At 39.6% G+C, this 26,036-nt stretch overlaps 1 protein-coding gene across 1 annotated transcript in view; it reads right to left on the reverse strand.

Moving 5' to 3' along the window:
- cnot6l (CCR4-NOT transcription complex, subunit 6-like) overlaps positions 1-26,036 on the reverse strand; it is a 94,533-nt gene that overhangs the window by 6,217 nt on the left and 62,280 nt on the right. Inside the window, exons 7-11 of the mRNA XM_043696480.2 lie at positions 25,389-25,546; positions 17,540-17,694; positions 12,492-12,640; positions 10,813-11,046; positions 10,203-10,405 (exon numbers count right to left, since the gene is read on the reverse strand). Of these exons, the coding sequence (XP_043552415.1) occupies positions 10,203-10,405; positions 10,813-11,046; positions 12,492-12,640; positions 17,540-17,694; positions 25,389-25,546 (899 nt within the window). The remainder of the gene's footprint in view (positions 1-10,202; positions 10,406-10,812; positions 11,047-12,491; positions 12,641-17,539; positions 17,695-25,388; positions 25,547-26,036) is intronic.

Here is a 26,036-nt window from a genome sequence, read left to right on the forward strand (position 1 = left end):
GATCATAACGCTACTTGAAGGTTATATTTTAAGAGCATGGACCTGAGGACAAAGCAGAGACAGATTACAAAGTTGCCACTTTGCCTGAAACACAGACCCCAGAATGGAAGTCCCACCCATTGAGGGCTGCCAGCCAGAGACCAATGTTATTGAAAGGTAGTGCTACCAGATGATATGACACTCACGAGAAGCCCAAATCACCAGTGGTGCCCAGGCAAGTGGAGGTGGGCTAGGATATATGAAGGGAGTTAAAAGTTACGTCAGGTCAGGATCCTGACAGTATTCCACATGCTTTGGGGTTTTACCAAGCAGGTTGAAAGTATACAGGGAACTAGCCAAGAGCTTTAGACAAGGTGCTCAATTTTTAAAAAAAAGAGTTACAAAAGATGAGGAGTGGATCAGCTCCTCACTTTTTTTTTTAAAACTTCCCTTTCAGTCAGTCACAGCAATTATATTTAAAACACACAGCTATCAAAACTTCAAAGTACTTTAGATAACTAAATATAAACGAAGAAGCTTTCCCTCAATGAAAAGAATTCAACTACTTATTTTAAAAAAAAGTTAAAAATCACAACACCAGGTTATAGTACAACAGGTTTAGTTGGAAGCACTAGCTTTCGGAATGCTGCTTCTTCATCAGGTGGTTGTGGAGAATATGATTGTAAGATACAGAATTTATAGTAAACGTTTAGTGTGATGTAACCGAAATTATATATTGAAAAAGACCTGGATTGTTTGTTAAGTCTCTCATCTTTTAGAATGACCATGTTGGTTTCAGTTCTTTCATATGTAAATCGCACAACTTTTTTTAAAAGTTACATTCTGCGTTGAACTTTTAACAATTGGTGTCATGTCAGCCCAGATAATGTATTGAAGGTGTTAGCTTCCAGCGTGAGGCTGTGTCAAAATGGTCAGACTGATTCTGATCTAAAAAACAGATTTACAGAATCTTATATGGATTCATGCAATTTTTGAGCAAAGTAAAATATAATTCTGCAAGTTGAAACTCACCCCTCAAACTTGTGTGTGCATATAGGGTTGTGAGTGCGACAGTGTGCGTGTGCATGCGGGGGGGGGGGGGGGGGTGGAGAAGGTTATGAGTACTTGTGAGAGACCGTGTATATGTGTCAGTGTGAGCGTTATGGAGTACAGGTCTGTGAGAGGGTGTGTGTGGGAGTATATGTGTGAGCATATGAGAGGGACTGCATGCAGTGTGTGTCTGTGTGTATAGTGCAATGTATGTAGTGCGACATGAACCCAAGGTCCCGGTTGAAGCCATCCCCATGGGTACTGAACTCCAAATCATCACTATAAAAAAAAGGATATTGAACACATTCAAAAACAGCTTAGGGAAAGGAGGTGTCAATACAGATAAGGTCATGGCAGTAGCTGGTTAAAGTTCTTAAAGCTTTGGACTTTACTAAAATCAGCTTTGATTGTTTAGCTTTGCTGTGGCAAAGTTTGTAGATCTTAAGCAGTGAACAATTGTTGTTTCAAACTGCTTTGTCACTAGGCATTTCTTTGGAGGTACAGCAAGTGCCCATGAGAGACAGAGACAGTGTCTTCCAGTTCTTACTTACAAAATCATTTGCATTTATACAAAGCAGATATACCCCAGCAAGTACACCCGAAGTTTCATTATCCTTCCCATGTGTGGAGCATGGCACAGCACTCTAAGTGCTACACCGCAGTAGAACGCCATTCAGCCCACTGTGTCTGCACTAGCTCTTCAAATGAGCATCATTACTTGCAACAGCTCATGGACACCTCCTTCTATTGTCACCTCGACCATGATCTCTTCTCCCATCACCAAACCATTATCTCCCAGACCATCCACAACCTCATCACCTCAGGGGATCTCCCATCCACAGCCTCCAACCTCAGTCCGGGAACCTTGCACCGCATGATTCTACCTCGTACGCAAAATTCACAAAACCCGATTGCCCCAGTCGGCCCATTGTCTCTGCCTGCTCCTACCTCCTTGTACCCTGACACCGTCCTGTCCCCCTTGGTCCATGAACTCTCCATATACATTTGGGACACCATCCATACCCTCCACAAGTTTTGTTTCTCCGGCCCCCAATGCTTTATCTTCACCATGGACACCCAATCCCTGTATACATCCATTTACCACGGCAAAGACATCTGTCGCCGACCCAACCAGTATCCCTCCACCAATACACTCATGCAATTGACGGAACTGGTCCTCGCCCACAACATCATCTCCTTCGAATCCTTCCACTTCCTCCAGACAAAAAGGATAGCCATGGGCCCCAGCTATGCCTGCCTCTTCGTCAGGTACATGGAACAGTCCAGCTTCCACAGTTACACTGACACCATTACTCAGCTTTTCCTCCACTGCATTAATGACTGTATCAGAGCCACCTCATCCTCCACGAGGAGATTAAACAGTTCATTAACTTCATGAGCACCTTCCAATCTGACCATCTCAGACACCTCCCTCCCCTCTCCGTCTCAATCTCCCACGAACAACTCAACACTGATATCTACTTCAAACCACCAAATCCCACAGCTACCTGGACTAGACCTCCTCCATTCCCCACTCCTATAACACTATCAGTTATTCCTAATTCCTCCACCTCCACTGTACCTGCTCCCAGGAGGAGCAATTCCACTCCAGGACATCCCAGATGACCTCCTATTTCAAATACCACAATTTCCCCTCCCACGAGATCAACAATGCCCTCCAGCACGTCTTCTCCATTTCCCACACCTCCGTCTTTGAACACCCCACCACTCCCCAGTCCTCAATTTCCACTTCATTAATCTCAGGATACAATTTACCCAACACCATTTCCACCACCTCCAATCAGACCCTACCACCAGAGATATACATTTCCCTCCCCACCCCTATTAGCATTCTGCAAAGACCACTCCCTATGTGACACGCTTGTTAAGTTTACACCCCCACCAATCCACCCTCCACCTTCCCTTCTGCCTACACCTCCTCCTTCGCCTCCATCTATAGCCCCAAAAGGATCCTTCCATATTTGGCTGAGATTTTCTGCACGCCCAAACACCTCACCCACTGTGTCTGTTGCTCTTTATATGGTCTCCTCTACGTTGGGGAGGCAGGATGCCAACTTGTGGAACGTTTCAGGGAACACCTCTGGGACATATGCATCAAACAATCACTTCAACTTCCCGTCCTACTCCGTCAAAGACATGCAAGTCCTGGGCCTCCTCCACTGCCAAATCCACACCATCCAACACCTGGAGGAAGAACACCTCTTCTTCTGCCTTAGGACCCTCCAACCACAAACATCAACGTCGGTTTCATGAGTTTCCTCATTGACCCTTCCCCCATCTCATCCCAGACCCACCCCTGCAAGTCAGCACAGTTCAAGAGGGCGGTGCTGTCTGCCCATCTTCCTTCCTACTTAACTGCTCCACCCTCCCCTCCGACCTATCACCACCATCCCTACCTCCATCTACCTATTGCCTTCTCAGCTATCTTCCCTCAGCCTCAATCCCACCTTCTTATTTACGTCTCAATACCCCCTCCAAACACCCACATCAGTGAGGAAGGGTTAATGCCCAAAACGTTGATTCTCCTACTCCTCAGATGCTGCCTGGACCTGTGTTTTTCCAGGGCCACATTTTGACTTTGATCTCCTGTATGTACAGTCCTCACTTTCCCCATCATTATTTCCTGTCTTTCCCCTATAACATTATACATTACTATTCAAATAATGATTCAATGTCCTCTTGAATGGCTACATTTCCAAGCAGCGTATTCTGTATCCCAGCTGCTCGTATGTAAATGTTTTCTTCTCAGCTCACATTTGTTTTTCCAAATCTGTGCTCTCGGATTTTTGATACTTTACAAGGTGAAATCATTTCTCCCTGTATATGTCAAGACGCTGTAAACTTCTACTAGATCTCTTCTTTGTGTTCTTACCTCCAAGGAGAACTGTCCCCATTTCTTCAATCTATCATCTCAGAAACCATTCTAGCTTTAAAAAAATGCTTTCAATCTTTAAATCTAATTGGGCTCTATTCCTTTTCACATTGTATCCCTGGTAAAATCTAAATTATTCATTATTTAAATGAAACGTTAGCCTTAACCACCAGAAGTAGTGACTTTTAATGTTGTCAAATTCACTCAGGTAAGTGCACTAAAAATCAAGCCCCACTATTCCTGGGATTGTCATAATTGTGAAAATTTGATTAAATCACCAAATTGCTCAATTCTACCTAATTGTCTAAAGTTGAGAATATGCACTTCAGATACTTTCCATCGTCAGGAAAATAACTTCACTGTAAATCAAACTTTTTTGACTAATGGGAAAAAGGAGACAAATTTAGCTACTAATCGATAACATGTACTCTACCCCTTTCTTAAAAATCCAATTAACATAAGAACAGATGCAAAGTAACAGGATAAGACAGGTACTATGGGTAGGGAACGAAAAGAATGTTAGAGGAGTACATTTCCAGTGCAAGACTAATCACAGTGGATGAGTTATTTTCTTTTGACTCCTGATTTTTTTGCTAGTAACAAAAGGCTGTGAACACCATCAATAGTCAATCTTTTGTTCACAAGTTCAGGAGTCACCCTTTCATTGTCTCAAAAGGTGATTTTTTTTTTCCCCCCTGCCTTTTGGAGAGACAGAATGTTTTCTCTTTGTAGGGCAATGTTTCTGTTGCATGGCTCACACAAAGATGTAGCCACCTGCCCAGGAAGCAATCAGTTGCTGTTACCATGGTGAGCCCTGAGGCCACAACAATTGATCCTGAAATAACAAATCAAGACTCCTGGGCAAAATTGCTTTAAGTACAATACAGGTGGTACTATTCTGTCTAGAACTTTCCTGCACTGGTTAAATAAGGCAAAATTATAGATAACTTAATGCGGTCAAGTAACTTGCTTCAAAAATCTTCTTACACCGTTACCCTGGTTTTTCCCATTTTAGCCTTTCTGCTCTCCTTCCCCATATTATACTCACGCTGTTTTCTTCTCCAACTCATACATGATTTCATGTTACTAGTGAGACTAAATTCCTAACATTGCTACCTTGCATCCAAAATGATGACCCTGCAGCACATCAGGTTCACTGGGAATGGGTGAGCTTCACATTTTACACTTTTGCTTTGATCACACAGCATTGCCCTTTGATAAGAAGGGCACTGCTTGGCACTGGCCACATGGGCGTTTTTCTTCCTGGTGTTGGAAACTGAATAAAGATTTGTTCACCTTGTGTCTTTCACTGTGTCTCACATCTGCACACACACAACATGGGTGCTGGGGAAAAAATAAGCACTACCGTAGTTAGGTGGTATTGTGGGGGTAATAGAAAGAGAAAAAACAGGAGTGTCAGGGGATCCAAAAAAATTTTGAAAATACACTTTTTGTGATGGTTAAAGAGTAATCCATGAAAGGCGAGTCTGCCTCAAATGTCACTGTTATTATCCCTTATTTCAAGGATGGCATCAACCCAGGGTCTTCATGAAACCAAACAGAGACTGGTTATGACTTCCAGATCTTTGGGCGCATGAAGTAGGGCGTCCTAAGTAGTTAATGGAAACCAGAATGTAAGATTTGCCTTCTTTTCAGTTGCTTTCCTAGCTTATCATTAAGGTGCTTGAACTGTTATCACCCTATGGTAATCACCTGGCTTCATGGACAAGTTTTGATTTCCTTTTGTTTACTATAAAAGGTCAGACATTGAACATATTCACAACAGGCTGCCAATGTATCTTTAACAAAGATAGTCTTTCTTCTATATAATAAACACACACAGGAACTACTGGAATTATTTCTTTAAAACATTTGAAAGATTTATCCCAGCAATACCCTTACAGATACTGAAACATCAGTGAAGAGTCACTACAACTCCACACAAGCATCTTGCATTGAAGTTCCTTAAAACAAGCTAATTCAATTCACCATTTCTTAACGTGGGATTGCCAAAACTCCTGCATTTCACAGCCTTTTTGAATGTTTGTTTCCACACCTCTGCAGTTTTCTGCTCCTTAAGCTTTCTTTTCACCAACTCGGGTTCTCAGGATTTCTTCCCAGCTTTGACTGCTTTGAGACCACTGACAACATCACATCTGCTAGTATTTGCTTCTTCCCCTGTAGGAACCTGCATCTTGATCCCCCTCTCTCTCTCTACTGCTGCCAACCTTCCCTCCCCCCAACACTGACCCTAACCCCAAACCTCTAGTCACAAAACTGAATCAGCAAACATCTCCCAAGATAGATTGCTGGCCATTTAGCTGAGATTACATGACTTCTTGCAAATATTATTTTGGATTCAATGTTCAAAATGACTGACCTTTCAAAGAAGAAATAAGTCAGACCTTCACAAGACGGAAAGACATCCATTTTGTCTCCAGGTTAGAACTCAAATTAACAAATAACAAAGTTACCAATCTTTTTACAAGGATTCAAAGAATGATGCAGCTTAAATCAATAAGTTATGCCAATTTGAATGATTGGTAGCAAGCTCCTCCCCATCATTAATGTTTATGTTGCCATACTTTAAGGAGGCGGAGGAGTTTTCAGTGAATCAGAGGTGCAGTTTTCATCTTCCATGAATGCTGGCCATTTGCGAGTGAGAAGTTCCTGATGAAGGGTTTATGCCCAAAATGTCGATTCTCCTGCTTCTCTGATGCTGCCTGACCTGCTGTGCTTTTCCAGCAACACACTCTCGACGCTGATCTCCAGCATCTGCAGTCCTCACTTTCTCCCATTTGCAAATGAGAATACAGGATCCACTGAAAACAATGCTCTTTGGCTATCTAGTCTCATTACCCAGTCCATTGCAGTTGGTTGTGCAGGAATGATGCTGGAATGTGAAGCTGGCTACAAGCAGGACAATAGCACTTGTTCAACATTCCTTTCATTGAATCTGTTAGTGATGGCAGAGACACAACTGATGAAATGTCTCAATACTCTTAGATGTGTCACTGATATACACAGACCAGGTCTCATTGCAGTAGAGTGTGCTGACGACTGATCTGTACATGGCTTGGAGAGGGTGGACGCTAGGAAATTGTTTCCGTTAGGCGAGGAGACTAGGACCCGTGGACACAGCCTTAAAATTAGAGGGGGTAAATTCAGAACAGAAATGCAGAGACATTTCTTCAGCTAGAGAGTGGTGGGCCTGTGGAATTCATTGCCGTGGAGTGCAGTGGAGGCCGGGACGCTAAATGTCTTCAAGACAGAAATTGATAAATTCTTGATGTCAGAAGGAATTGAGGGCTACGGGGAGAATGCGGGTAAATGGAGTTGAAATGCTCATCAGCCATGATTGAATGGCGGAGTGGACTCGATGGGCCGAATGGCCTTACTTCCGTTCCTATGTCTTATGGTCTTATGTACACTTCTTTTGATCTGCTGGGGGTCTTTGTTATCAAAGACTCAGCATAATCACTTGCAGGAAATTATTTATCCTTCTTCTTGGCCTTATGGGTTGTAGTGCCTTGGTAGATCAATCAATTCAACAATTTGTCTGGCCACATCAATCAACACTTAAATGTTACATGCAGACAGTGACTTAATCAGAGAGGTGGTGATGTGCTTCGACCTAGAATGACTCCATGTGGTTTTGTATTTGTCCTCCTATCAGAAGATGGTGCAGCTTACCATTAGGCCATACTAAGCACATCGGTCAACCAGAAAATGCTATTTGCGTTGGCTTATCTCATCCAGTTTTTCCCGCCAAAGGCCCACGCCAGACAGACATCACAATTGTGGTACACTCTGGCATTAAAGACCCCCAGAATGAAGATCCATTCTTCTGTTGGGATAGTGGTGGAGACTTTAAAAAGTCAAAAAAAGAGAACTTCTTAACACCTTCAAGAGAGTCAAAGTTTAGGATATAGCTACTGATAACATTATAACTGATTATGGTTACTACTGGTGCAAGTGTCACAAGTGTGATTTTCATTTTTACAACAGAGCTGTGGCAATGCAAAGTCCTAATCTAGTTAACAATACCAACTTCATGATTATGCAGATTACTGTCAGTCTTGCCTTTCCAAGTGGATCCCCCAACTTGTTCCTTAAACTGTTGTCTGAAGTCCCAACAGGCATGACTCATTTAAGGCAATGATGTCAATTTCACAAAACAAAAAATTGTCCATAATGCCCACACACCATGCACCACACCAACATTTACTGCCCATCCCCAACTGCCTTCGAGAAACTAGTGGTAAGCTACTTTCTTGAACTATTCAGATGAAACAAATCACTCGACATTATTCATAAGTGTTCTGACACAGGGGGAAAAAAAAAGTGTTTACTGAGTCATTCCGGGTTATTATTTTCAGCTTTAGTGCCTGTTCCCAAGTTACTATAGCCATTGATCATGCAGTGACAATCACATTACAGATGTGGTCAGGTGGCCAGCAAGAGAAGTGGCTACAAAATTGGTTATGGGCTACAATCAAATGAGCTGGGGATTTGGATCAAGCTAGCTTAACCTCTTACTGAAATGAAAACTGTAGCCAGGACTTGTTGGAACTTGTCCTGTAAGCTGTGACTTGCAGTTTCCTTTGTTGATCAAATAAGGGAGGTGTCATAGCAGTCTGCTAGACATATTGGCATGACTATTACCTTATATGGAGCATGGTATATGGCTGTTTATGACTTGGCATAAACATTTGGGAGTGGTTTACCAGTGAACTCCATTGGCTGTGATTGAACATGGTGATCAGGTTTGGTCAAATCATTGGCTGAATGCCAGAGAAGTTTCTGGAAGAACACACTTTGGGATAAAAGTTACAAGCACAAAGGATTTTGCAGGAGTGACCACTCAAGGTCCACGTTGGTGAACCTCTTATTTCGTGATTGATATATTTATTGTTACAGCATCAGTGCTTCCCAAGTGTGTTTTGTTGAAAACCCAATAGCTGCTTCAATAGACCTGGCTTGATGCCAAGCAATCTCAAATAAAACCACAGCATGAGTCCTCAACCACACGACAGAACGTGACAAAGTACAAAATTATGTGACTTAAGCAAGAATATGTACCATGTGATAAGACACTGCATAAGAAAAATTGCAAAATAAGAAGTACATTTCAAACTTGGTTTTAAAAACTGGGTTGTCAGCATGTTAAGATTTTGTGTTAACTCAGTTAACACAAACATATGAACATAAAGCAGCATTCTAATAATATTTTAGATTTGATGCAACATCTCTGATATGGCACATATTTAACAGTAAAACTTTCATTTTCACCAATGAACCTCTTCAAATTGAGCCATTATAATGTTGGGATAAGCAAAAGACAGGAACTTATAGGAAAGTAGAGAAGGATGGCAATCATTCCACCAACATGCTTACTGTTGACTTAATGCCTGGAGTAAGGCTCTTTGTCAGAATTGGGAAAAAAGAATTGAAGAAAACTTAATATTAGTTAAAAACAAAATATTGGACTGAAACTTGGTGAATCTTTCAGCATGATAATTTTGGGTACTAAAAGGAGGTAATGGAAATAACTCATGTTGGCTGTCAGCTTCCAGAACTCTTCAGATTCTGGAAAACACCTGATAGATTGAGGATGGCAAATGCAACATATTATAAAAAGGATGGAGAGAGAAAACAGGAAATTACAGACTGCTTAGACTATTATCAGGAGGAAGGAAAATGCCAGAGTATATTGCAAAGGACAACTGGGCAGTTACAGTATTTTCCAAGTCAAAACAGACAATGAAAGGGAAATTATGGTTGGCAAATCTACTTAAGTTATTTTGAGGATATAGTGGTTAGAACAGGTGAAGACAACAGACCAGTGGATATGTAGTATTTGGATTTTCAGAACACTTCAGATAAAGTTCTACGTAGGAGATTAGTGTGCCCTAAAGTGAAAATATTGAGACATACAAGACCATTAAAAGGCAGCTCCAGACCATAAATGTTCTTAAAAAAAACAGAGAAATTGAGATTTGAAACAGTGAATTAATGAGTACAAAACACACCTCCCTGTATTGTTAAACAAGCTAGATATAAAACTGTTCAGAAACACCTTTTTGAGCCAATTTTTCTCCCAAAGCGCATGTGCTGTTTGTCTTAGTGAACGTAGAATTTAAGTTTAAGCACTTCAACACTCATCAGAAAAGGCATGAAAATAGAACAGTTATATAATCCTTATACCTCACAATTAACTGTGAAAAATATCAGCATTATCTACAAAAGGATTCCACAAGCAGTGCAGCATACTACTTACTTTAAAGTCAAAAGTGTAATTTGTGTAAGGCATCAAGTTGTTTTCATAAGCACTCTTGAGTTGGAAATCATGAGTAATTCTACCATCAGAAGTTCCATTCTTCCCGTTACAACTGAAGTTCATCAAACACTCATTGTATCTCAGCTCCTTGAAGTCTTTGTGATTCTGTGCAACACCCCCAGTGCTTAAGTATTCCACAACACCTACATAACAAACAGAGATAAATGCAGTTGATAGACTGAACATACTAGTAATTTCAATTTACAATTCGCTTGCAATAACCATGTTAGATCTTATGTATACATACACAATTTAATATCAGCTGTATAAAATAATAAAAATATTGTTGAATCTAATTATATTGTACAAAACAGAATCTATTCCCTGCAATGCCATTTTGATTAGTGTTATTTGTCCTAAAGCTACTCTTTCTAACAAAACGTTACTCATATGTACAAAACAGATCTGAACTTAAGGGCAAGAATTTCAATTATGAGGAACAAAGAGTTGACTTTACTCAAAACCCCAAAAAAAGTTTACAGATTTTCTTTCCAAATTCATTAGCACAACAAAGATAGGAGTCATAGTAAATCGTCCTTGATGGTCTTACCGGAATCTGGCAGTGAATTGAGATCTGCGCAGAGCACCAATGGGATGCAGTTCGGATCTGCAGAAGGGCAGTTTGGCCTAAGAGAAGCAGCTGACTTCTCTAGAATGGTTTTGAGTTCAGAGATAATCATCATGGTTTGGATTAGTTTCACATCAGAATACTCAGGGTCCCAGTGCATGTGTGCATTAGCCACTAAAATGAGCTGCTTTTCTGTACCGTGAAGTGTCTTCACACCTAAAATGGATGATACTTTTAGGGCATCAAGACTACTTAAAGAACAAGCAAATCTGCACTGATATAGCATCTTTAACAAGAAAAGGGAAACCCAGAGCACTTTGCTACGATACAGCAGTGATTTTCAAGATAACTTTTTTTGCCAGTAAAGACAATAGTCAAACTGTATGCAGAAATTAATTAAATGATCTAATCATTTGTTTAATTGTGATCGGAGAGTTCAAGGTTGGTTTGAACACCAGAACAACACTCAAAATACAGGCACTGATTTTTTTTTTAAAAACAACACACCTGAGAAGTCAAATTGGGGCCCCGAGTTCAATATTCTGAAGTTTGGTATCTTTAACAGCATATACTAAAGAAGTTCTATACAGAAGCAGTAGTCTTGATTACGTGCTTGAATTTAGAGATTCTAGAATCTAGAATCACCCCCGATAGCTCCTGAACAAAGTCACCATAGAAAAAGGACCAAAGATAATGTTTGTAAAATTGGCTGGAAATTATGCAAAAGATCTCCTTATAAAGTTCTTTTAACCAACAACCTCAGACAGAGCACAATCTCTTCCAGTTCACACAGACACCAGCTTGGCATCAGAAGTTCCTACCCAGCAGTGTAATGACAAATGGTCCATTTTACAAACTGATTAGCTCCCTTTAGGATAATCTATTAACAGAAGACATGGCTAATTTGTCCAGCATACATTAATAAAAGGATTTCTGAATTATGAAGAATGAAAAGCACATTTGCAAAGACAAAAGCACTCCATGGCATTTGCCCCTCTTCCCAAGTACAAGATTTAGAAACACTGATTACTTTGAAAAATGTCCATATACTTGTGTTTTGAGGGTAAAAGAAAAAGTGAATGACTGGATTCTTAGGATAACCCTACTTTTTATTTATTTGGAATGGGTCAGTCATTCTCAAGTACCTGAAATGCAACTTAAGTTATATAGGTGTTGAACATTTGCAAAATATTAAAGAATAAAAATGAATAGAATCAAAAATTGTTTCACATGCATTATTCTTTGAGCACATTGATCATATGAGTGTTAATACAACATTAACCACCATCAGGCAATAGCATATAAGGTTACTTTGTTTCATCTTAACAGATTTCCTGAAAGTAGCACTAAGAGGCCAACAATCCACTGTTTTATTTAAAAGGAAATGGAGAAAGGATTGGAGGAGATGAAAAGAAGAAATGCTTTCTATATTAAGCATACACAAGTTTAAATGAAAGCTCTTGTGCAAGTTGGAAAACAATAATAAAATCAAAGTTATTAATTATAGCAAAAGCATTTTACTTTTCCCATTAAGAACATCAACCAAACATCTAAATTATCCCCTGATCTGTTGCTGGTCAAATCTTCACATACACTAGTTTTACCTAAATAAGTCAATTATCTGGGTTTCAATTGCAATGTTAAGAGTATAAAGCAAGTACCTCCAAAAAGATCCTTGTGGACCTCTAAAAGCACTGCGACCCCAATATTATCTTTTGTCATCACCCGATTTAACATAGCTTCAGAGCCTTCCGAATTGGCCATTGCTAACTGGTTGAATTCCACTGTGTGTTTCTGCACCAATGCAAATCTGAGTGAGAAAGGGGAGAAAAATCAAGAAAGAAATAGAAGACTGAAAACCTTTTAAAAATCAACATAGAAAAGGGTTATAACAAATCACAGCAAATTCAGAACTTCAGGTTTCACAAATTCAAGCAGTATTGTAAACGTACAGTCACAAGGATAAGACTTCAATAAGGCTACTCACCATCACCACCTCAAAATCAACCAAAAATGAACAATCAATCAATCAGTCTCAACATCACCCACATGCAGACAACGACTGTTCTTCAAAATGCCATCACTCAATGTCAATGCACTGAATATAGCAGACATTATTCTTGCCTGTTTGATCTCAATTCTTTAGCAGACAGCGATACAATAAGTAGTGACTATATCTGCAACTATATCCTTCATTCCAACTCATGGCAAAAGAGTGATAGGATTCACAGGTAACAAGATATATTTGTCACTAATGAGCCTACCGTTCTTGGCTCATCTCATTTAGAGTCCACATGGGAACAAAACCAACTCTGACTATACACAAGTTAAAGGACCAGAAACCAAAGTGAAAGTTCTGACAGGGAGAAATATAACTATCGAAAACACGCCATGTTGTCCTACAATATTACTCATGTTCAAAATAAAGTATACGAGAAACTAGCCACATCTTTTAAACATACAAATGCCATCTATTTCTATGTCACGAAAAAAGAATGGAACAAAGTAAGTTGGCACGTAAAGTAGGGGAGGGAGTAGGTGGATTTTTTTTGGGGGGGGTGGGGGGGAAAAGGGGCTACAGTGAAGATCGAGGAAGGAGTTAGAATAGATTTTAATTCTCCCAGCTTTCCTGGATAATATTCAGACAAATGCATTGTAACCCTGGGGTATCTTGTACGAGTTAGTGAGTAAGGAGTCGAGGGGTCCATATGCATCTTTTAGAATACTATCCAATGCTTCTCTTCCAACAGGAAGATCTAGTCCTATGTAAATATTTAAAGGAGTGCCCTCAAGTGGCAGATTGAAATTACATGTAAAATATAAACATCCGATACGTTTGCACTCATTTCTTTACTAAGTATGTACCTTGTCTCTTTCCCCTCTACAAAGGCCTGATAGGAATACCCAGAGTAGAGGTAGTTTATAGCATGCGAAAAACTTAACAGGTGGCCAGATATTATGGTGAAGTAAATAGCAGAAAAAAAAAGTGTTGTTATGGATTAAGAATATGGGAGAACCATTTTTTTCCTATCCATGACCTTTGCACAAAATATAAATATGTATTTCTTCTCAAATGGTACCTGAATACCTATATAGTGTTTCTTAACATTATAAAAAAAGGTTAAATATTAAAAATAAATTTATATGAAAAACTTAAAGCTTAGACTCATTGTTTCAGTGGTTTTCAAACTTTGTCTCATGTGGAAGCATAACCAATATCCTGGGGTTACCATGAACCAGAAACTAAACTGGACTAGCCAGACAAATACTGCATTACAGGACAGAGGCTAGGAACCCTTAAGCAAGTCCTTCACCTCCTGACTTCCCCAAATAGGATGCCCACTACCTACAAAAGATACAAGTCAAGGAGTGTTATGGAATACTCCCCACTCGCCTCAAACTTAACACCCTCCAGGACAAAGAAGTCTGCTTCAGTAGTACAAACATTCATTCCTTCCACCATTAACACACAGCAGCAGGAGCACAGCCCATCAAGAAGATTCACCACAGAAATTCATCAAGACTTCGTAGTTAGCTCCTTTCACATCCAGAAAATCCCAGCAGATACATGGGAACGCCATTCACCTGCAAGTTCCATTTCTAGCCACACGCTATCCTGACTTGGAAATAGATCACAATTCCTTCACGGTCACTGGGTCAAAGGTCTGGAACTCCCTCTGAAACATCTCTATGGGTTTACCTATACAAAACAAACTGCAACGATTCAAGAGCACAGCTCATCACTACATGCGAGGGCAAGAGATACTCAACTGGACAGCAAAATTCACACCCTAACTAAAATACATAGTTACAGGTAATTCTAGTGAATTTTAAAATCTCTTAAGACCTTGACCTCCTTTGGACTCCACATTCCATCTCTGCCAGGTTAGCAGAACACCTATAGCTTGTACTTGCAGCTAAATCCACCCTGAATAAATACACACATTCTAGCATACAAAAACACAAATAGGACCAGACAGCACAGGTCAACTAAAAATAAATCATTTCTAAACTTTAAGACTACTAAAGCTTCAATTTTGAAATTCAGTAGAGAATGGATTCACAATGCAATTTGATGTCCATGAAAATAATTTCAATTTACATGAACAGTAAGATAGATGGAGTAAATTCAAGGCTGGAATTTCCTCCATATTGGTACCCAGAGACAGAGACAGAGACAATCTGGACAATTTTTAAAAATTAATTTTAAAAAAGCCAAGAACATTTAGTATTAGTGAGTTACCCATGCATACACAAAAATTTTTGACTTGTTACAGTTTGGTTAATTAGCCCATTGAATCTGTAGCCATAGTAATATTCCATCCATACATCAAGGATCCTTGATTTCTAGTAATTCGCTTCAAACTACAACAGGATTGTTTTATTTCTTGCTGTGCTTGCCAATTTTCTCATGATTTATTGCCACGTTTTAGATCTGTTCTACAATTTTATACTCAAGAGACCTGTAATATACTTAACTTTTTTGAAAGTCAAGATGCCTCACAAGGAACCTAAAAGTTTTCTGATAGCAGATTCCTGAATATTCATGGCTCAATGAATAAGAATGATGGATAACTAAGCTAAATTTCCAATTTTCATACTCAAATAAGGCCAGTGCTTGAGTTTTGCTAATTTACATTCTGAGGCATCCAAAAAAAAGAAGTGTAACTGAAAGTGGGCATAAGGCTCACAGGAATGGGAATATGTTCAAATCTAACTTTACGCACGCACCAGGTTCCCCTGTTGAGGGCCTTTCCGGCTCTGCCGCAAATGAAACTCAAGCATCCCAAGCATTGTTCCGATCCTTTCGGATTTAGAGAGAAATCAGAAACCTAGTTTCTTGAGCAAGGTTCAAGGGATCTGGGCTTGATTCAAGCCTTGGGTCACTTTGTGCATTCTCCCTATGTCTGCATGAGCTTGTGCCAGATGTTCCAATTTCCTCCCACAGTCCAAAGATATGCAAGTTAGGTGGATTAGCCATACTAAATGTTGGGTTATGGGGATAACTATCACGATCTCCAAATATTTAAGAGTTCCTTCAAATTGCAGATTACAATTACTATGTGTGAAACATGAGCACCTGACAAGCTTTTGCAAAGGATATGAAAAAGGTAAAACTGTCAGAAGCTATTAAAATTATTATAACCATGCACTTGGATAAGTTCAAGGCAGAGTCAAAATGGTTTTATAAAAGGGAAATCATGTTTAACTAATGTATTGTATTCTTTGAATGCATAATTTATGCTGTAAATAAAAGGAAAACCAGTGAGGTACTATAATGAAATTGCCAGAAGGCATCTGATAAGATGCCACATCAAAGATTATTGCAGAAAATAAAAGCTTATGGTATGGGGTAACATGTTGACCTGTGACCAACAGAAAGCAGAGAAAAGCAATCTTTTTCAGGTTGGCAGGATATCACAGGTGGCACTGCACAGGGGTCTGGTGTTGCGACCTCAACACTTCATAATTTATGTAAGTGATTTATATGAAAGGATAGAAGTATGGTAGCTAAATCTGCTCATGACCAAAAAAGGTAGATAACAAAGGGAGTTGAGAAGAGGACATCAGAAGCCTATGAAGGGGTATAGATAAGTTAAGTGAGTGGACAACAAATCTGACAAATGCAGTGTGATGTGTATAAAGTGAAATTGCCCATCTTAACTAAAAAAAAACTTATTTAAATAGTGAGTCGTTGCACTGCTCGGAGATGCAGAGAGATCTAGGCATCTCAGTGCATGAATCACAGACGGTAGCATGCAGTTATAGCAAATAATTAGGAAAGCTAATATAATATGTTGTTTTATTGTGAAAGAATTGAACACAAGGGTAGGGAAGATATGTTTCTGTAATACATAGCATTGGGGAGACTGAATGAGCAGTACTGTATGCATCACTGGTCACTGTACTTAACAATGTTAAAGTTTTGAAAGCAATTTGGAGAAGGTTTACTGGACTAATACCTGGAATGAGTGGATTGCTTTGAGGAAAGACTAGCCCTGTATTCTTTGGAGTTGCGAAGAGTCAGGTCAATTAATTGAAACATAAAAGAATCTGGAGAACACTGGACTGGGTGGATACGGAAAGGACATTTCCTTTTGTGGGAGAATCTAGAAATAGGGATCGCAGTTTAAGATTGAGATGAGGAAACCTTTGCCCTCTCAGGATGGTCGAGGGCCTTTGCCATTTTCTATCTCAAAAGGCAGTGGATGTAGAATCTTAAAATTATTTTTAACACAGAGACAGATAAGATTCTTGATTGCCATGCTGGTAATCGTGGGTACACAGAAATGTAGAGTTGAGGTTAAAATTAGATCAGCTGTGATATTACTGAATGGTAGGGCAGGCTCGAAGAGCCACGTGGCCTACTCTTGTTCAGAGGATCAAATAGTTAGAAAAAGCAATTTCTTCAGCACTTTAGATAAACACCAAAATCTTTGACATGAACACAAATTTTGTAGCTTTTCATCCATTCTTGTATTTAAATTACTTTCTATGCCTGAACTGTAAATTCATGAAGTTTCAAGTTCTGAAGTAGCTATGTTTTGTTGATAGTGAAAGCCAAAACACAAAAATGATTAGTGCAATTAATAAACCTATATCAATGTCCAAATAAAATTTACAAGGATTAGAAATTTAACAGACTCAAAACAACAATCAACGGTGCATGACCAGGACATAAGCAGTACATTAACTGGTCTACACGTACTTCTCAGTTTTGAAGAATATTGCACATCCATCAACATGCTTTCTTTCTTGCTCTGACATCAATTTGGCACGAGATTTTGGACAGAAGAACCCGTCATATCCACGTTGCTTCAACTCCGGCAAAAAAAGGTTAAAATATTGCTCAGTTTCTACTTCCTATTAAAGAAAACAGAAGTTTAAATTTAGAACTTCCATCAAAACGCAAAAAAGCAGGATTGGGCAAAAATGTGAAGGCAAAGGTGATCATTTTCAAATGTAGTTCCTGTCATTCAGTACAAATGTCTCAAAAAAAAAAAGGCTTGTAAACTTGGATCCAAAACAAAGTTTTCTACTTACAACCCTTTATTTAGATTTAGTGCCATGTCTCAGAATCAACTAAATCATGCTTTACTTTGAAAAATGAAGAATTCTACCACATTATTATGGTCACACTTCAAGAAACCATGCACCACTGGATTGTCAATTATTCCTTTTCCATTACATAATATGATTCTAGGATGGACTGTGCTCAAGGTAGTCCAAACACTGATTCAGAAAGCCACCTTGAATGTATTCCAGAAACTCATCTGCTATGGTCTTGCTACTAATTTGATTTACTCATTCCATATGCAGATTAAAATCAACCATAATAATTACTGTTGTAAACTTATTGCTAGTTTCTCCAATTTCCTATTTAGCACCTTCACCAGTGTTAGTACTATATTCAAGTGTTTATAAACATCCCGCACCATAGCTTGCTGTTCGTTGGTATTTCTAAGCTCTACCCATGCAGGTTCTACTTCGTCAGAGCAAATATCCTTCATCACGATTATGTTTACTCTTTTGGCAGCAATGCCTTGATTGGTTCCTGGTCAAATGGCTACAGCTTTGCATGTGGACTGATCAGGAGAAGCTTTTTAGCCTGGAAAGAGGAAGCACCTAAATTTCTGACCCACACATGGAGATTTAACATAAAATCTCCTAGTAGTGGTTCTTACTCATCGCTTTCTTGTAAATTGCTCTCTGCAAATTCCCATTCTGAAAGTAAAAATGGGTAGGGAGGGGTCCTCAAGGCCCTGAAAAAGGGAATATCCTCAACCGGTCAGTGAAAAACTGAGATCAGTCTGACAAGAACCTTGTACCATTAGCAAAAAAATTAGAAGAAAGGACATCAATAATACTTCTGTCTCGTCTTGTCTCAGTGTGTTCTGCTTATTTATGTGCAGAAATTTTAAAATGGGGTACAGTTTGAGTTAATAGTTAACAATTAAGATTTCTAGGGTGTAAGTTTGCTCGCTGAGCTGTAGGTTTGATATCCAGAAGTTTCATTACCTGACTCGGTAACATCATCAGTGGCGACCTCCAAGTGAAGCAAAGCTGTTGTCTCCTGCTTTCTATTTATACGTTTGTCCTGGATGGGGTTCCTGGGGTTTGGGGTGACGTCATTTCCTGTTCGTTTTCTGAGGGGTTGAGAGATAGTATCTAGATCTATGTGTTTGTTTATGGCGTTGTGGTTGGAGTGCCAGGCCTCTAAGAATTCTCTGGATTGTCTTTGCTTAGCCTGTCCCAGGATAGATGTGTTCCGACCTCTCGGAATCCTAGTAGGACACAAACCCACCAACACTTTCAAAACAAAAACTAACAAACTTAAAAGACCCAGTACAACCCATGGACAAAACCAACGTCGTCATCTACAAAATTCCATGCAAGGACTGCCACAAACACTACGTAGGACAAACAGGAAGAAAGTTAGCCACCAGGATACACGAACACCAGCTAGCCACAAAAAGACACGACCCTCTCTCCCTCGTAGCCCTACACACGGATGAAAAAACCCACCATTTCGACTGGGACAACACATCTATCCTGGGACAGGCTAAGCAAAGACATGCCAGAGAATTCCTAGAGGCCTGGCACTCCAACCACAATGCCATAAACAAACACATAGATAGATTGAGATACTATCAACCCCTCAGAAAACGAACAGGAAATGACATCACCACAAACCCCAGGAACCCCATCCAGGACAAACACAAATAGAAAGCAGGAGACAACAGCTTTGCTTCACTTGGAGGTCGCCACTGATGTTACCTAGCCAGGTATTGAAATGTCTGGATATCAAACCTACAGCTCAGCGAGCAAACCTACACCCTAAACCTCAACCTGAGCTACAAACCTTCATAAACCTTGCAATTAAGATTTCTTTACTGCCATTTCTTAAAAACAAATAAAGTTTGATTATAATAAATCTTTATTCCCTTGTTAATGTGATATGTACATATTCTTCTAACCTGAACTGGACAGTTAAGTAGAATTGGGGAATTTCATGCTTTATTGAAATTTTCATTCTGGAGCTTACTTTCTAATGAACTACCTTGGAGTTGTAACACTATCATTTGACAGAAAGATTAACTTAGCAGGATGTTCCAGGTCTTCTGCCTAATTTGTTTATTTGACCAAACAACAAATAACAAGCCAATACTGTCCTGGCGGAAATCTAGATGTGACAATCCTAAATTGAGAGGCTAACAAATCACTTGAGCTCCTACTTGAGCATCTTAAAAATAATACTTAGTCAAATTAACAAGGATTATGAATGTTTAGGACCCATCATCCTGCTGATCTCTACTTTTAAGTTACATAACTAGTCTCTACCAACAGACACTCTTGTGACAGATGTCGATTCAAATCCAATCTGGTTAATTGGTCAAATCAGAACTGAACATTTTCATACTTCGTACTATTTTAGTAAAACTCCCATCCTGGTTATATTTCCAAAAGTGCGCTAATCAGGAACAAAGATATTATAGAATTCGAGGCCTAATTCGAGTCATAGAGATGTACAGCTAGGAAACAGACCCTTCGGTCCAACCTGTCCACACCGATCAGATATTCCAACCCAATCTAGTCCCACCTGCCAGCACCCGGCCCATATCCCTCCAAACCCTTCCTATTCACATATTCATCCAAATGCCTCTTAAATGTCGCAATTGTACCAGCCTCCACCATTTCCTCTGGCAGCTCATTTCATACACGTACCACCCTCTGCATGAAAAAGTTGCCACTTGGGTCTCTTTTATATCTTTCCCCTCTCACCCCAAACATATGCCCTCTAGTTCTGGACTCCCGACCCCAGGGAAAAGACTTTGCCTATTTATCCTATCTATGCTCCTCAAATTTTGTAAACCTCTATAAAGATCACCCGTCAGCCTCCGACGCTCCAGGGAAAACAGCCCCGGCCTGTTCAGCCTGTCCCTGTACCTCAAATCCTCCAACCCTGGCAACATCCTTGTAAATCTTTTCTGAACCATTTCAAGTTTCACAACATCTTTCCGATAGGAAGGAGATCAGAATTGCACACAATATTCCAAGTGGCCTAACCAATGTCCTGTACAGCCGCAACATGACCTCCCAACTCCCGTCCTCAATACTCTGACCAATAAAAGAAAGCATACGAAACGTCTTCTTCACTATCCTATCTACCTGCGACTCCACTTTCAAGGAGCTATGAACCTGCACTCCAAGGTCTCTTTGTTCAGCAACACTCCCTAGGACCTTACCATTAAGTGTATAAGTCCTGCTAAGATTTGCATTCCCAAAATGCAGCACCTCGCATTTATCTGAATTAAATTCTATCTGCCAGTTCTCAGCCCGTTGGCCCATCTGATCCAGATCCTGTTGTAATCTGAGGTAACCCTCTTCGCTGTCCACTACACCTCCAAATTTGGTGTCATCTGCAAACTTACTAACAGTACCTCTTATGCTCGCATCCAAATTATTTATGTAAATGACAAAAAGCAGAGGGCCCAGCACTGATCCTTGTGGCACTCCACTAGTCACAGGCCTCCATTCTGAAAAACAACCCTCCACCACCAACCTCGGTCTTCAACCTTTCAGCCACGCCTGTATCCCTTTATTCCATGAGGTCTAATCTTGCTAATCAGTCTCCCACAGGGAACCTTGTCGAACACACTGAATTCCATATAGATCACATCTATTGCTCTGCCCTCAATCTTCTTTGTTACTTCTTCAAAAAACTCAATCAAGTTTGTGAGACATGATTTCCCACACACAAAGCCATGTTGACTATCCCGAATCAGTCCTTGCCTTTCCAAATACATGTACATCCTGTCCCTCAGGATTCCCTCCAACAACTTGCCCACCACAGAGGTCAGGCTCACCGGTCTACAGTTCCCTGGCTTGTCTTTACTGCCCTTCTTAAACAGTGGCACCACGTTAGCCAACCTCCAGTCTTCCAGTACCTCACTTGTGACTATCGATGATACAAATATCTCACCAAGAGGCCCAGCAATCACTGCTCTAGCTTCCCACAGAGTTCTCGGGTACACCTGATCAGGTCCTGGGGATTTATCCACCTTTAACCGTTTCAAGACATCCAGCACTTACTCATCTGTAATCTGGACATTTTGCAAGTTGTCACCATCTATTTCCCTACAGTCTATATCTTCCATATCCTTTTCCACAGTAAATACTGATGCAAAATATTCATGTAGTATCTCCCCCATTTTCTGTGGCTCCACACGAAGACTGCCTTGCTGATCTTTGAGGGGCCCTATTCTCTCCCTAGTTACCTTTTTGTCCTTAATATATTTGTAAAAACCCTTTGGATTCTCCTTAATTCTATTTGCCAAAGCTATCTCATGGCCCAATTTTGCCCTCCTGATTTCCCTCTTAAGTCTACTCCTACCTTCTTTATACTCTAAGGATTCACTCGATCTATCCTGGCTATACCTGACATATGCTCCCTTCTTTTTCTTAACCAAGCTCTCAATTTCTTTAGTCATCCAGCATTCCCTAATCCTACCAGCCTTCCCTTTCACCCTGACAGGAATATACTTCCTCTGGATTCTTGTTATCTCATTTCTGAAGGCTTCCCATTTTCCAGCCATTCCTTTACCTGCGAACATCTGCCTCCAATCAGCTTTCAAAAGTTCTTGCCTAATACCTTCAAAATTGGCCTTTCTCCAATTTAGAACTTCAACTTTTAGATCTGGTCTATCCTCTTCCATCGCGATTTTAAAATGATTAGAATTTATAAAAGTTTATTATGATTTTGTGGGGCTTTTATTCTTTATGACATTTATTTGTCAAAGGCAAGCATGCAGTCTGTCTTTTTAAAAACAGCATTTTTACTATGTCCTTACACCTTCATTTCTGCTCCTCTAAATTAGCACTGGTTGATATGTGCTTACTTCATTTTTCTGACTGAAATCAAATGCTACACATTATTCTGCATTAACTTGTATTTCCTTGAGCCAGTTTATTTTACTGGTTGATATTCTCCTGAATATTCTTTTTTCCTTTACCATTTCTAAGGCTTCAAATTTTCATGCTTTCTACCAACCTTGAAATTATGCCCTGCACTGAAGCTCAAGACATGAATAAATAAAAAAGTAATTCAAACATCAACATTATTATACATTTATCCCTAATCCGGTCTTTTACCACTACTACCTTATGTTTCTTAGTTTTTATTCAATCAGTACACCCACTGCGCCTTTGTCCACATATGGTTCAGAATTTGTCAACAAGTCCAAACTGTGCTTTATAAAACACCCTTTTAAAGTCAAGATAGAAATCATTGCCAATACCCTCAACCTACTCTAATACTTCAAAGAACTATTGTTACTTATAAATTTGTTTCCAACAAAGCATTGCTGGATTTTTTGTTTACATATTTCTCCAAAACCAAACCAATTTTCATCCAGATTGTCTCATCACCTATCTGGCTTAACTATATACTGTACTTATTTTTCCACAGTGTCAACATTTGCAATTCTCAATTCTCTGGCACCACTACTGTATCCAAGAAGGATTGGCAGGTTGCATCATGAGCCTTCATGGCTTCATTCTTAATTCCTTCAGCAATCTCGGATGTATCCAATTGACATGGATTAAATTTTGCCGTTTTACACACTAACAATATTTTAAAGACACCTCAATGCTTTTATCATATTCAATATTTCTACTGCCTCCTCCTTTCATTGAGTAAGTCCTTTATTTAGTGATGACAGGTGGAAAATACTCAATTAGCAAACCACTTCAGTGCTGGCTGATTCCACAAGATCTAATGCTTGATCCCGAAAATCTGTCTCACCCATTGTTTGATTAACCTTTTACTGTATACAGATTTATTCTTGTAGAAATATTTGACCTGTTATTCCAATGCTTTGAAATACTTTGGAGAGATAAAAAATATGTTTTCTTTCTCTCCCTGGATGCACATCTGCTGTTAAAAGGAAGATTGGTGAGTAGACATATAGAAGTGGACACAACGTACCCTACATATCTGACTTAACTTGCAATGGGGTACACAAGTACTGTACTTGAACACTTTGTTGCCCTAGTTTGATGCCCATGAAACACTGGAGTGGGAGTCGTAATACTCCTCAGGCATATTTAGAGGGGACATGGAGATAAAAGGATGTTCACATGCCGGAATAAGATTTTGAACTCATAACAGAAGTTTCCAGTTTGCTCTTGAACACTTCTCACTGCATTGCACTGAGCACATCTTTTATAACGAGTTTTATTTTCTGTGCAAAATCTTAATACTGCATGAAAGATCAACAGTAAGTCAAAAAATCTAGGTGTCATACAATTTGCCTTCGCAGAATCATCACATCTTCGCAATTACAGAGCTAGCTAACAGAGCAGCACAGCAAAGCTCGAGTTTTAAGAAATGAAAATGTGAAATTGCTCCAAATGCTTTGCATATGAGGCTTCCAAATTTGTTGAGTTGTAGAAATAGGGCCAGAAAGATTCAATTATGTGGCATTTTCTAAATTAATGAGACATTCAAAGTCTGTGAGAAGATTTGTAGCTCGGGTGTTCGTTGTTGTGGTTCTGTTCGCCGAGCTGGGAATCTGTGTTGCTGACGTTTCGTCCCCTGTCTAGGTGACATCCTCATTGCTTGGGAGTCTCCTGTGAAGCGCTTCCGTGATCTTTCCTCCGGCATTTGTCGTGGTTTGAATCTGCCACTCTCAGACAACAACTCACCAGAACGAAGGACCCGATACCCAGCATGAGCAAAACCAATGTAGTGTACAAAATCCCATGCAAGGCCTGCACAAAACACTACATAGGACAAACAGGAAGACAGCTAACGATCCGCAGCCATGAACACCAACTAGCCACGAAACGACACGACCATCTTTCCTTAGTAGCCACACACGCAAATGACAAGCAACATGAATTCGACTGGGACAACACTACTATTATAGGACAAGCCAAACAGAGAACAGCCAGGGGATTCCTAGAGGCATGGCACTCATCCACATATTCAATCAATAAGCACATCAACCTGGACCCAATATACCGGCCACTGCAACGGACAGCTGGAACTGACAACCAGAAGCAGCAGATTCAAACCACTACAAATGCTGGAGGAAAGATCACAGAAGCGCTTCACAGGAGGCTCACAAGCACTGCGGATGTCACCTAGACAGGTGACGAAACGTCTGCAATACAAATTCCCAGCTTGGCGAACAGAACCACATTAATGAAACATAAAAAGTTCACTATCCATCTTGTGATTCTCAAGAAGTGAACGAGTCTTTAAACACTTTTTTCTTTTCTTGACTTTCTCCTCCCCATCTACATCTTCAGTGGATAAAGTGAGAAAATGTACACAAACACCCATTCAACAAATTTTATTCTTCCCAATGGCAGAATCTTACAAGATACAAATATTGCATCATGAGACTAATGAAAATCACTTTACATTTAGACCTCCTATTTAGGATTCCAAATCTAAGTATTAGTTGCCTACCTCATTAACAGCATGAATAAACATTGTCAACTGACTTTGCACATGATACAGCATGCTTTCTATTACGTATTTGTCTTACCTGAAGACTAAGAATGTCTGCATCGCAGTTTACAATTTCTTCCATTATTCCCTTTTTCCTGTACTCCCAGTTCAAAGCCCATGAAGGGCAGTAGCCATAGAGCTGCCTTGTGGCGTACTTGTCACACAAAACATTATAACACATGATAGTGAACAAAGCTGTAAAGAAAATCCATAATTATTGAAAAGGTGTGAATTATCAGCATTTGTGAATATTAGGAGTTCTTTGATCAACATTCAATTATATCTACACACAATAAAATCAAACATTTTACTAATAAAGAGCAGATGCAAACAGGAAAACGTATGTGGACATCATAAATGTCAATCTGCATAATTCAAAGATATATTGTGAATACCATTTGTGAAACATTAAAAAAACCATACCCACAATTTGGTATGTTAATTGGAATGTGGGTGTCTCTTCAATGTAATTTAGAAGTAGCTGCAAACAGCTTGAGCTTTTATTAAAAATCAAGTTTTCTTAAATTTTGGTAACTCCACTTCTCAGTACTGCACAGCATCAAAAGTATTTCCAGGTTAGACACAATTCCAGGAGTATGCTTGATTTATAATTCCAGGATAAGAACCAATGACTGGACACTTCCATTTCTCATACCACCCATCTTTAACAGGAACATACATTTAC

This window comes from Chiloscyllium plagiosum, unplaced genomic scaffold (assembly GCF_037043375.1).
Source record: "Chiloscyllium plagiosum isolate Xiang-an unplaced genomic scaffold, Cpla_swu_hap1 HiC_scaffold_1, whole genome shotgun sequence".
Classification (NCBI taxonomy): domain Eukaryota; kingdom Metazoa; phylum Chordata; class Chondrichthyes; order Orectolobiformes; family Hemiscylliidae; genus Chiloscyllium; species Chiloscyllium plagiosum.